The sequence below is a fragment of the Cervus elaphus genome, chromosome 14, assembly GCF_910594005.1.
Source record: "Cervus elaphus chromosome 14, mCerEla1.1, whole genome shotgun sequence".
Classification (NCBI taxonomy): domain Eukaryota; kingdom Metazoa; phylum Chordata; class Mammalia; order Artiodactyla; family Cervidae; genus Cervus; species Cervus elaphus.
Window position 1 is genome coordinate 65,637,236 of NC_057828.1, and position 14,130 is coordinate 65,651,365.

General features: G+C 43.5%; 1 protein-coding gene across 2 annotated transcripts in view; it reads left to right on the top strand.

Annotated features, from left to right (window-relative positions):
- The window catches only part of LAMC2 (laminin subunit gamma 2), an 82,083-nt gene that overhangs the window by 16,113 nt on the left and 51,840 nt on the right, over positions 1-14,130 (top strand). For both annotated transcript variants that reach the window (XM_043923720.1, XM_043923721.1), the window contains exon 3: positions 13,635-13,823. In XM_043923720.1, coding sequence (XP_043779655.1) covers positions 13,635-13,823 — 189 coding nt within the window. The remainder of the gene's footprint in view (positions 1-13,634; positions 13,824-14,130) is intronic.

The following is a 14,130-nucleotide window of genomic DNA, read 5'->3' on the forward strand; positions in this document are numbered from 1 at the left end:
ATCCCAAAGCTGTGGTTCTTGTCTCTTCCAAGGGGTTGTACGTGGGATATGGTAGGGGGGGATCTTCACAGGCTGAGATCTTCAGGGACAGAGGCCAGGCCACAGCTGACTGGGCATGGCAAGTGACATCATTTATTTATTTATTTATTTTTATGTATTTATTTATTTGGCTGCATTGTGTCTTAGTCACGGCACGTGGGAACTTCACTGTGTCATGTGGGAACTTTTTATTGCATTGTGCGGGCTTCTCTCTAGTTGTAGCATGAGGACTCCAGAGCTTGTAGGACCATCTACAGGGAAGGTGGACCACTGGATCTTCCTTGTAGGAAGGTCTTAACCACTGGACCACCAACGAAGTCTCCATTTCATCCTTTAAAGTGATCTTGAATTTTACGGTTTTATGTATAGCTTCTTCTAGTTTTGGAGAAGGCAGTGGCACCCCACTTCAGTACTCTTGCCTGGAAAATCCCATGGATGGAGGAGCCTGGTGGGCTGCAGTCCATGGGGTCATGAAGAGTCGGACACGACTGAGCGACTTCACTTTCACTTTTCACTTTCATGCATTGGAGAAGGAAATGGCAACCCACTCCTGTGTTCTTGCCTGGAGAATCCCAGGGACGGCAGAGCCTGGTGGGCTGCCGTCCATGGGGTCGCACAGAGTCAGACACGACTGAAGCGACTTAGCAGCAGCGGCAGCAGCTTCTAGTTTTAGCTTCTTCAGGTGTGTCTCAATACGTTTTCTATTTAGAGTAAGAAACTGGAAAGGCACTTCCTTTGCTCACAGCTGGGATGTAGGACACTCGATCCTACTTTCTGCTGGAAGCTTCCTGGTCCAAATTCTTCTTACAATAACTGCTACCTCTCTTCATGGATACATCAAAATGATTGGGTTCCTAAAAGACCATTTAATTCACTGTTCTCACGTTAAGCACCACAATTTTAATTTACTATTTTCAAGTGGATTTTTTTTTCAGCAATGAATTTTGAAGAAAAGTGCTATAAAATGCATTCCACACCTTTCCCGACATTGTAATGCACATGATTAAGATGGTCAGATAGCATCACCGACTCAATAGACATGAATTTAAGCAAACTCTGGGAGATAGTGAAGGACAGGGAAGCTTGGAGTGTTGTAGCCCATGGGGTTGCAAAGAGTTGGACATGACTTTAGTGACTCAACAACAACAACAATGTACACAAATTACTATGTTCTTTTGGCAAAACTAAGAGCTCAAATGGTGCCTGCCTGGTAGGCATGCACATACCTAAATGTGTATATCTTTGTGAAAGAATGTAGTGATAGCAAAAAAATCTGTAGCTAATCTCCTTGTACAAAAATATCTTGCTCATGAAAGCAATGAAAGGTTTAAAGAGGAAGAATCGTTAGGTAACTTTTTTTTAAGGAGCCAAAAAGCGCAAATGTAAACAATAGAAAAACCACGTTTAATGTATACTCCATAAAGCATTTCAGGGCAAATCAGAATTTCCTTTTAAACTTTTCTTTATTCAGAGTCCTCATACATGATTTCTTTCCTTTTCATCCTCACTGCTTCAGGGGTCACCTCTAGCTGTCATGGACTCGCTAATGTCCTTTAGTTCAGCCATTTCTTAAAGGGGCAGAATGACACTTTTCACTGGGCCATGTACACTATGCTCATTAAGTAATAGTCAGATGTGCTTTCTGTATTGGGATGCTTTTCTTTGATGATCTCACGAAAAATAGAAATTCCTGCAGCAGTTGGCTCAGATAGTAAAGAATCTGTCTGTGATGCAGGAGACCTGGGTTCGATCCCTGGGTTAGGAAGATCCCCTGGAGAAGGGAATGGCTACCCACTCCATTATTCTTGCCTGGAGAATTCCATGGACAGAGGAACCTGGTGGGCTACAGTCCATGGGGTTGCAAAGAGTCGGATATGACTGAGCGATTAACACTTTCACTTTCACAGCAATTTCTGTGGTCAGAAGGCTGTAGGGTAACAAACGGTTGATGAACTTTCAGACAGAATCCTTACCGCAATCACTACTGATCACACCCTGTAGCTGACTCCTGCTGTCTTGGAGTCAAGCCCTTAAAGATACCATGTGTAAGAGAAGGGAATCTCTTCTGTATCCTTTGTGTCCTAACCTTCTCTTCCCTCTTAGCTTTGCTAGTCAGACAGAAATTGGCCTCCCCAACCTTCCTGTTCACTGAGACCTCTCCCCCTGTCCCCACTGTCTGCTGGGGCCCTGGTGGGGTGTTAGGGAAGACGTCTCCCTGGCCTAGTCCTCCCCGGCTGAGTCATCTATAACCTCCTGTGCCATTTCTAAGTCTAGATCACAATACAATGTGCTATGAACTTGTGATGAAAGTGGGTGACTCATTGTAAGCCCTAATCATTGAAAAGGAAAATGTGGTAAGCTGAGTTTCATTGGCTCTCAATGACCAGACCACTTAGAATCGAAAAGATTTGTCTGTACTCTATCATTCAAAATTTTCCATGGGATTTGAACACTGGCTACTGTTGGTCCTCTCAGAGCACTTCACGTTGCAGGCTTATTTGTACTGCTTGGGCATTTGCATGTTCTGGAAAACAAATGATCAGGCAGATTACAGCACCGGTGGTTCTGGCAGCGTTGGCCTAAAAGGAAGCTGTGAAAAATCTGAGGCAGAGAACTGAATTCAGTTAAAAAGCTCTTACAGAGGGAAGTGCCTTTTGGGTTTTCTTATTTTAATTAGAAAACGTATTGCAACATACCTGAAGAAGCTAAAACTAGAAGTCACATATAAAATCGTAAAATTCAAGATCACTTTAAAGGGTGAAATGGAGACTTCCTTGGTGGTCCAGAGGTTAAGAATTCACCTGCCAATGCAAGGGACGTGGGTTCAATCCCTGGTCAGGGAACTAAGGTCCCACGTGCCTCACGACACCTAAGCCCATTGTGTAGCAACTGCTGAGTTCTAGAGCCCTCATTTCACAACTAGAGAGGAGCCCGCACAACGTCAGGAAAGATCCTGCATGACACAATGCAGATCATGTGTGGTGCAACTATGACTCAATGCAGCCAAATAAATCAATAAATATCTTAAAATGAATAAATAAATGATGAAATGTTCAGATTTTGCTTGAAAGTATTTACCCAAACTGAGAAGCCTATGAAACCTTGGAAAGAAAAATCTCATATAGGAGATTTTAAACCTGGAAAATATGAGCATTTTCATTATCATCTTTTTAAAAATTATAATATAATAAAAATACCCATCTTGTCATCTTGAGTATCGTAGACATGAAGACTTTCAATTTTTGCAAATAGGATGATAGCTTCCAATGCCCTTGATACCAAACTGATAGATGTGTCAGGTTTTTCTTGCTTCAGACTTCGTAAGTAATGTGCGTTTGGAGTATTTGTAGAAATAGTTTAAAAAATACTTTATAATAGATTGCTACTTAAAGGACACCTGCTTTAATTGTTTTTGTTCTAAAAATAGGCATTTACCAGCTTTTTAAAGTGAGTATACTATTCTCTCCTTTACTTTTATTCACCATTTCTATCTAGTTATTTATATTTGGACTTCTTGATGAAGACCCTCATTACAGCTGACTTCCCAGAGGTGATGATTGCTGTCTTTGAGCAGAAAAGAGTTGTCAGTACATGAGGCCAGTTCTTTGACTCAGAGGAAGGGGATGATATATAAATAATAATAAATTAAGATTGAATTTGTAGTGTAATTTCTTTGAACAAACAAAAGGGAGGAGAGTGGTTGGGATTGGTAGCCCCAACTCACATCTCCCCACTATGATGCTTTTCCTCTAAAGCAAGAATGTTAAGAAGCAGAGGAAGTAAAAACATAAAATGAAATATAAGTGAAATGAATGGGAGAGAGCTGAAATTAGGCTGGAAAAGTAGATAGGATTAGACAGTGCAAGTCTTTGTAATGTTTAGGAGTTCTGGTCTTTATCTAAAAATTTTTAAAAAGGCATCATAGAGTTAGAAACAGGGAGATATTGGTAAAATTTGTATTTGAAAAAGCTTTTCTGACTATACTGGGTGGAGGGAGGCAAGAGAATTTGCAGAGGATTCAGTTAGGAAGCTATGCCGGCAAGAGACGAGAGACCACTGGGATTTGGTCTCAAGTGGCTGTAATGGAGATAGACTTGGATGGGCTTGAGCTGTTTAGAGGATTATATTAATACAATTGGGCATTGACTAGAATATGGGCAAATGAGAAAGATGGAGACCCTATAAGGATAGCTCTCAGCTTCTGACTTGAAGGGATGACAAAGTTTGGTGGTGGTTGTTTTTTTATTTTTTTAATTGTGGTATAGCTGCTTCACAGCGTTGTGTTGATTTCTGCTGTACAAAAACTGACTCATCTCTGTGTGTACACATGTCCCCTCCGTCTCGGGCCTTCCTCTCACTGCCCCCAGCCCACCCCCTAGGTCATCACAGGGCGCTGAGCTGAGCTCCCCGGGCCATCAGCAGGCTCCCACTAGCCATCGGTTTTATGCACGATAGTGTGCATATGTCAGCCCCACTCTCCCAACTCATCCCATCCTCCCCATCCCCTCCACCCCGTCCACGTGGCCATTCTCTACATCTGCATCTCTATTCCTGCCCTGCAAATAGGTACCATTTTTCTAGATTCCACATATATGTGTGAATACACGATATTTGCTTTTCTAACTCACTTCACTCTGTATGACAGGCTCTAGGTCCATCTTGGTCTCTAAAAATGACCCGATATCATTCCTTTTTATGGCTGAGCAATATTCCCTTGTATATACATACCACATCTTCTTTATTCATCTGTCAGTGGACATTTACATTGCTTCTATGGAGAACAATATGGAAGTTCCTTAAAAAACTGAAAAATAGACCTACCATATGACCTAGCAGTCCCACTATTGGGCATATACCCTAAGAAAGCCATAATTCAAACAGACACACGCACCCCAAAGTTCATCGCAGCATTATTTATAAGTTTGGTTTGTATATGTTTTCTTTTTTTTTTTTTTTTTGGTTTGTATATGTTTTCTGTAAACAGCTTTTGAGACAACCAGTTGAAAATGTAAAGTGGATGGCTAGGCATGAGGATCTAATTGAGAATGAATTCTGGGCCAGGGAAGTATCTTGGTACGTCCACACCTGTTGTGGTTATTGAAGTCCTTGGCTTGGATGAGAGAGTTCTAGAGTTCTGTCGTGAGAGGCATGGAGGCTCAGGACTCAGACTTGAGAACCACCAACACTTAACGTTGGGGCAAGGAGAGGATCCCACAAAGACTTGAATGGGGAGAGGTGAGAAGCCAAGAGGAGCCTGGCAGTATGGCATCATAGTATCCAAGGGGAGAGAGTCTCAACAAGGAAGCAGAAGAAAAGATTCGATGTCTCAGAAAGGGAATGAGGGGCAGAAAATACAAGAAAGGACACATGAGGCACATGCCTGTCTCATCCTCTAAATTAGGAAGAGAATTAAGCACCATCCCTGAGCGGTTTCTATGTGGACTTATCCCCAGGAGATTCCAGGTCACTTGTTCTAAACTTGCTGTTGTTTAAGTGATTCAGTACTAGTGCTCTTAGCAGCTGAAATGGCAACAAGAGCAGTGAAGCTCTACGTAACAGGAGCCAGCACACACTGTCAGGTTCAAACATGACGCTCAGATTCCTAGCTCCTGAGATAGTCCCACACAGGGGCCAAATACACTGCCTGTCAAGACTGCCTGATCGCGGCAAACTGATCTCATGGTCTCACACCTGCCTCACCCCTGCCCCTCCTTGCACGCAGTCCTAGGCATGTTGCCCTTTGCGATGGTAGCTTCAGGCTCACACGCAGAGGTCAGGCCATCCTGATGCTGAAATGGTTCATCCAATGAAAGCTGCAACCTGGAAGTCTCATACGCTCCTTCCAGTAAAAGTATCATACGCTCCTTCCAGCAAAAGTATCACGCTCCTCTAGCAATTCTTGCTGTTCTCACCTCCCCTTAGTTTTTACTTTTTTTGGTACAAACATTAGCTTTTTTTTTTTTTTTTTAAACTGAATGCCTTATATGTAGACAATGAAAACTTTATGTATTAATGTAGAGGAAATTTCATGTTGGGTCCCTAGAGTCCTGGGAAATTTCTCCATGTTCCAGTTCTTGTTCAGCTTTTCTAGAATCAGACTGCCTTCCTTCTTTCCTTCCTCTGTCTGTTCTTCCATCCGTCCTTCCTTTCAGCCATCCTTTCCTCTAAGAGTCACAGTCGCAAGCCCTGTACTAAGTACGATGGGCTCTATCGACTGACAAAAGTACACACAACCTAAAAGTTGAGTTATGTTTTATTTGGTGGAATCTTTTAGAACTTAGGCCCAGGAGGGAGCATCTCAAGTAACCCTGAGAGAGCTGCTCCCAGGAGGTGGGGTGGGTGGGAGGAGCAGGTATATAGAAATTTTCTAACAAAGGGCAGGTAGCCAGAATGTCAAGGTTTTTTGTTTGTTTGTTTGTTTTGTTTTGTTTGTAAACTAAAGAAAACCAGATATCCCAAGTTAAGGAATTTGGCACTTTTCTATGTATGGAAAGATGCGGGAGCCGGGACTCACTGAAACCATTCCTTTGATGTGCACCTCATCTGTCTGGGGCCAGAATCCCGTGTTTTCGCATCCCGAGCTCCCTTTCCTTAGGGCTCAGCGTAGGGAGTGACTGCAGCCTGATGGCTTCTAGATGGCGGGTGTCCTTCCTGAGTTCCTTGAGTTCACTGGCTCACGTTGGAGGGCTGTAATCTCTGATGAATGACTGTGACCTGCTTGTTTACTGATATGGCAAGTAATATTCCTTTTCTCAGATACGAAAGTGAGAAATAGAGGAAGTTAGTCATGTACACGAATAGGGATGACTCAGGATAGAAAGTGCTAAGTGCCATGAGAGAGATGGAGATGAAGACCTGTGGGCAATCAGAGAGAGAAGCTCTTAACCGGTTATCACTATGGACCAATGCCATCTAATTTTTGTTCCTAAGATTGCTCTTCTGCAGAGTGAGTTCAGAGAGGGTGGGAGCAGGTAGTGCCCAGGCAAAGGAAATAGCAAGCCTAAAGGCCTAAAGGGAAATAGCTTGTGCACCCCAGGATTAGTGCATGCCAGGGTCTATGTGTTGGAGTCCAATGAACAGGAGATAGAAAGAGGACCAAGGGTCAGGGTGGAGAAGTCAGCAGGGCCAGATCTAGAGGGTTTTGAAAGGAGCTCGGATTTAAAGTTTTGTTGTTACCGTTAGAGCACTAAAAAGCACAAGGCTCCATCATGCGAAGGTGGAAATTAGATCAGCTTGGTGAAAAGCAGAGCCGCATCTTTTATGTTTAGAACAATAGAAAGAGGACCTGCTTCTATACATATGGTCACAGGAATGCCAAGTTGTTGATCCGTTCTTGTAATTGCTTTCAACATTTCCTCTGGAGAATTTAAAATGAGGGCTTGATGTACTGCATGCAGCCCCTCATGCTGATTATTCCAAGACCTTGCCCCAGTACAACCCTAGGAAATATTTTCAGTTTCCTTTCATTCTCTGAAGGATACAGCTTGGAAACAGCCTTTGGCCCCAAGCTTCCTGTCCCAACCGGTTGGAGTTGTGTGTCTGAGTGAGGGTGGGAGTGTTAGGTGGGCCGGAGGCGGTCTGCACACCTTGCTGCATTGTTTGCAGATGGACCGTGCTTCCTGGCGGGGAGCCTGGGGGGTGGTGGGCGGATCAGCCTGCCTCTGGCTGCCCCGCGGGCTTTTCTAAGAAGTACCTTGAGGGTCAGCGATGGTGTGCTATTACAGTTATTATGATAATCAATGCTTAAGTGCCAAAGAAGCAGCATACGTCGCAGTCAGACACAATTACCACCCACGTTTTCCTAGACTGAAAGAAATACAAAAAGTCCTGAGTGGCAGGTTTGGTTTCTGAAGTGTTTATGCGGGGCTTGAGGTGAACTTGATGAATCTCCTTTCTTTAGCTTCTGGGGAGCATCCCTGCTGACAGGGCAAGGATTTAGGAGGGGTGGAGTGAGGGAATGGGGAGAGGATAGGACAAAACCTTGAAAAGATGTCCCTAATTTGGAAAGAGTACCATAGAAATGAATAGTCAAATAAGGGTAGTGGGTAGGACCTGGTTCCTGTGATACAGAATCAGTGAGACAGGGAGAAAGATTCTGCCACTCTTAATTCCTAGACCCTATAAGTCTTCAGGTCTGTTCAGGGTCCAAGTCTGATTTGTTTCTGTATTTTCTGATACAGTAATAGCTTGATGCCTAATCCTGGACCTATGCCTGTCCATGGTAGAATGAGGAAAACTGTGATAACATGATGTGTATGGGACAAAGGACATGTCCAAGATGTGTATGTGACAAAACCCAATATATATCAAATAAGTGTATATTTAATATCTTATTTGGAATTCTCCAGGCAAGAATGCTAGAGTGGATCGCCATTTCCTTCTCATCGCCATTTCCTTCTCCAGCAGGTCTTCCCAACCCAGGGAATGAACCAAGGTCTCCTGCATTGCAGGCAGATTCTTTACTGGCTGAGCCACCAGGGAAGCCCATATAAAACATTATGACTCCCATTATTGAAATCTTGCTGGCTCACAAAGCCCAGTGTCCGAGCACCAGGGCAGTGCCCCTGTTAGATGTGAAGTTATACTTACTAAATGATTGAAATAAATGTATGTCTTTTCCTCTAAGTCTCATGAAAACTCCATGAAGTCTTGGACATCTGTTGATTTTTTTTTTTTTTTTAAATTTTATTTATGGCTGTGCAGGGTCTTCACTGTCGCATGTGGGCTTTCTCTAGTTGCAGTGAGCTGGGGCCACTCTTCATTTTGGTGCATGGGCTTCTCACTGCAGGAGCTTCTCTTGTTGCAGAGCACAGGCTCTAGGTGTGTGGGCTCAGTAGTTGTGTCTCATGGGCTTAGTTGCTCCACAACATGTGGGCTCTTCCAGGGCCAGGGATGGAACCCATGTCCCCTGCATTGTCAGGCAGATTCTTAACCACTGGACTACCAGGGTAGTCCCATCTGTTGGTTTTTATCTACCACTAAATCCCTGGAAACAGGGTCTGGCACATAGATGTTCAGTCTATATTTGTTGGATGAATGGACATGGAAAAATGATTCCCAATGGACCCAGGATATGTCCAAGATCCCCATCTTTATCCTTGTATCATTTGCTTTTGTGTCAAGGCTCCCTGATGGAAACTAGACAATATAGTTAAAAAATTTACAGCTGGCCCCAAATTTAGAAGAATAGCAAGTAGATTTTAAAACAAAAATTTAAAAAATTCTATAACAGATTTAAAGCTGAACAAGGCTAAACATAAAAAAGGAAGTATAATAAAAAAACATTTTTAGAGTTTCCTCTTGTTTTAAAATGTATTAAAGGTGTGTGTGCTCAGTCACGTCCGACTTTTTTCGGCCCCATGGACTATAGCCCGTTAGGCTCCTCTGTCTGTGGAATTCTCCGGGCAAGAATACTGGAGTGGGTTGCTATTTCCTCTACTCCAGGGAATCATTGAACCCATGTCTCCTGCGTTTCCTGCATTGGCAGGCGAATTCTTTACCACTGCGCCACCTGGGAAGCATACATAACCCTGGGCTTAAAGAGAAGCCCAACTGAGAGAGGAGGGTAGCTTACAATAGGTTTGCCGCAGAGTTCCTGAGTGGAGAGATGCTGCCTAAAGGCCTCCTGTACTGGAATTATATGAAGGCGTCTCCACTGAAGGCTGTGAATTTTAAAGGAAGAACATCAGTTCTTTCATAACAGAGCTTTAAAGCAGAAAGGACAGAAGGAAAGGGAAATGGTTAAAAAAAGATTATAACGGGGTTTTCTATTTTTAAAATAATGCTCTAAAAATACATCACTTCCTAATGAAATTAACTTCTACCAGCAAAAAATTTGTTTTGAATGAAAAAGGACACAGTGAGCGACTTCCCTGGTGGTCCGGGTAGCTAAGACTCCACGCTCCCAATGCAGCAGGGTATTGGTCAGGGAAGTAGATCTCACAAATGCAACTAGAAGTTTGAACGCTGCAGCCAAGATCTAAGATCCTGTAAGACCCGGCGCAGACAAATAAATAAACAAAATAGACATAAAATAAATACAAAAAAAGAAAACGGAGACCACACAGAAAGCAGAAAAGAAAAAAAAAAACAATGAGACGTTTGAAATTATTTCGAGATTGTTCCCAAAGGTCATCCAGGGCAGGGAGGGCACTGGCTCAGTGTGGGATCCAACTGGACAGCCTCACAAGGATCGTTGGCTGGTGGATTTAGCTCTTGTTCGTGCCTAATGAGCTGCTTGGCAGAAATTTCATAGCACATGACAGTGGTGTGGCACATCTGTTGGAGATCCAGAAAAATCCGTTACACAAACATTCGTTGGGAAAGATTTGGCTTGGCATCAGTTCTGTGAAAAAGCCCTGGGAGTTTGAACTGAATGCAAACTTCTTGGGCTGTGCATTTAGTGAAATGTTAGGCTCATCTGTGGAATTATAATATCTGGTCCTGCTGTAAGCTGAGCTGTTCAACCCGCACTTGAAGAGCTGTAATAAATTCTGGTCATTTAAAGAAAGGCAGTGAAAATGAGAGTTTGTTCCTAGGAGGGGAGTCCAGATGAATATAGAAATCGTGACCTGGGAAATGGTTGAAAGTTCTAGAGGTAACAGGTCTTCAGCTTAACCTGAAGAAGAGAAGGCTAAAGATGAAGATGGTCCTATCTTCAGATACTCAAGGGCTTGGTTAATGCAGCACCTTGTAAATGTAAATGTGAGAAGTGTCTGATGAGTCAATAAATAGAGAAGAGAGTAGGTGTGTCTGTGTATGTGTTGTTGTTGTTTTCCACAGAAGAACAGAATGCATGATAAAATTGCAGGGACATCCCCGGTGGCTCAGTGGGTAAAAATCTGCTGCCAATGCAGGGGACATGAGTTCCATCCCTGGTCTGGGAAGATCCCACGTGCCTCGGGGCAACTAAGCCTGTGTGCCACAGCCTCTGAGCCCAGGCACCTAAAGCCTATGCCCTGCAACAAGAGAAGCCACCGCGATGAGAAGCCCACGCTCACTGCAATTAGAGAAAGTCTGTGCACAGCGAAGAAGACCCAGTGCAGCCAAAAATAAATAAAATATCAGATGAGTAAGAAAAGGAGGGAAACCAATGAAAAATTATACTTTAAAAAATAAAATTGCATAAAAATAATTTGTAACAATCAGAGCTGTCTCAGGAGGGATGGGACATCTTGCAGATTAGGAAGAACTGGAGAAGAGGCTGAATAACTCTCCATGAGGGAGTCATAGAAAGAATACCTATACACAGTAGCAGACCAGAGCCTTGAGATACAAGAATGACATAGAGAGGTGAGAGCATTGCAATTGGACAAACCCAGGAGCAGTTACACCTTTGCCACTTGGCTGTGTGAGCTTAGGTGAGACACCTACCCCCTCTACGCATTCATTTCTTCATCTGTTGAATGAGGATTATTAAACCCATGTTAAAGTGTTATTGCAAGAATTAACTGAGCTGCTGAATGTAAAGTCCCAGAAACAGACTGGTCTCTGGATAGAGGTTCTTGACTTTGCCCAGATTAGGGGCACCCACAGGAGTAAGAGAATGATTTTTAGAAGCTACTGCAAAGAAGTCCCTTATGAAGGTAGCAGCTATACTTAGTCACCTTTGCCACCTTTGTGCCGTCAGAGCTGACAAGGCCTGCACAGGCAGCTGCTCTGTACATGTTGGTACATTTGCTGACTTTTAAAATGAGTCCCCAGGGTAAGTCATGGCCCTGGACATTGCCAGAGACAAGTTCTCACTAGGGTTGCATGGCCAATAGAGACAGTGTCTCAGGGGGAAAGAAAGTGGGTTTTGGCAACAGACAGATTCAAATCCCAGCTTTCCACTGGCTCAAGTTACTTAACTTTTGTGAGCTGCATTTTTCTCATCTGAGGCAATACCTCTCTCCTGTGAGTGAGGGGTGAAATAGCATAGACCAAGGACTTGATCTTCTTTTCTCAGTGGGATCCTTTTGACAACCAGGGAGGTAGAAAACGCAGCCTACGTTTATAAAAGAAATAAGATTCAGAGAGTTGAAGTGATTGCTTGAGGAACTAGCAGAACTGGTACTTGATACCTTTCTTTTAACCCCAAGGCTCATCATCTTTTCCAGAGCGTGGCTGAAACATTTGTTGGGGGTCTGCTGTGTGCCAGGTACCACGCTAAGGATTTCCCCTGTTAACTCATTGGCTGTTCGGGTCCTGCATGGAGATGTTCGTCACCCCACGAGTCTCTTTGGAACATGCACAGTGTAAACTTTCCTAGACATCTGGGGAAAGTCCTTCCTAATGGGACTGTGGTTCCTTTTGACGCCTGGCTTTGGGAGAGACACTTATGGTACAGTGAGAAGGGAGGAAATACCTGTCCAGATAGTCATATTAGCTCCTCAAGCAAAGGGAACCCTCCTACATTGTTGGTGGGAGTGTAAATTGGTGCAGCCTCTATGGGAAACAGAATGGAGGTTCCTCAAAAAACTAAAGTTGCTATGTGATCCAACAATCCTGTTCCTGGGCATATACTGAGACAGAACTATAATTTAAAAAGACAGATGTACCCTATGTTCATGGCAGCACTGTTTACAGTAGTCAAGACATAGAAACAACCTAAATGTGCATCAGGAGATGAATGGATAAAGATGTGATACACACACACAATGGAATACCACTCAGCCTCAAAAAGAATGAAATAATGCCATTTGCAGCAACACAGATGGACCTACGATTATCGTGCTGAGTGAAGTCAATCAGAAAAAGACAAATAGCACATGATATCACTTATAAGTGGAGTCTAAAATATGGCACAAATGAGCTTATCTATGAAACAGAAACAGACTCACAGGTGTAGAGCACAGATTTGTGGGTGCCAAGGGGGCTGGGTCGGGGAGGGATGGATTGGGAGTTTCGGGTTAGCAGATGCAAACTATTACATATACAGTGGATAAACAGCAAGGTCCTACTCATGGCACAGGGGACTTATTCAATATCCTGTAACAAATCATAATAAAGGATATGAAGAAGAATATACGTATGTATAACTGAATCACTTTGCTGAACACCAGGAACCAATATAACACTGCAAATCAACTGCATTTCAATAAAGTAAATTAAAAAAAAATTAGCTCCTCAGCCTTGACCATCACTGGAGAGACAGATGCTGTAGGTCTTGAACAGATCACACCTTCAGCTGTTTCACAGTCGTGCCAGAGCACACGTCGTGGTGGTCCTCAGGTCTTCTCCAGCCCATAGACTTGTACTGTGGGGTTTCATTCCTTGCAGATATTTAAATCAGGACTTTTCACATAAAAATATGTAATAATAGAGCTTTGGTTTGTCTTGAGGTGTCAGACAGTCTGGCAACCCTGACCTCACGTAGTTTTGTGTTCTCCAAGGCAACACTCCTCCTGCACCGCTTCCTTTAGGTAAACCGAGAACTCCCTCCATCATCCTGCCGCCAATTTCATCCCATTACCTTTTGCCACTGAGCAGTTTAAACTAGTATGTAGTACCCCGGGCATCATTTTTATTAATAATAATAATAAAACACCTAGGAAGATTGCCCTGACTTGTTTTCCGCTGACGATGTCTTTTTTTTTCTTCCCCCCAACCCCTAGTCTGTGATTGCAATGGGAAGTCCCGGCAATGCATCTTTGATCAGGAGCTTCACAGACTGACAGGAAATGGATTCCGCTGCCTCCACTGCAGCGACAACACTGGTGGCATTCACTGTGAGAGGTGCAAGGAAGGATTTTACCGCCACAGGGAGAGAGACCGCTGTTTGCCCTGCAACTGCAACTCCAGAGGTAGCTGGATAAAATGGGGGGAATGGGGGGAGAGAATGGGGAGAGAGGGAGGGGGAGGGGAGAATGGGGAAGCAGGGAGGGAGGGGAAAAGAGAGAGAGAGCAGACCAAGAGGCAGATGTTCAGTTTTCTTGAACAGATGCTTCCCAGTTGGTCCGGTGGTTAAGACTCCACAGTACTCCCAATACATGGGCACAGGTTCGATCCCTGGACTAGGAACTAAGGTGCCCCATGGCACAGCAAAAGTAAACAAACAGAACAGAAAACTATATTGCAAAACTATATTCCTTTCAACATACGAACATATAA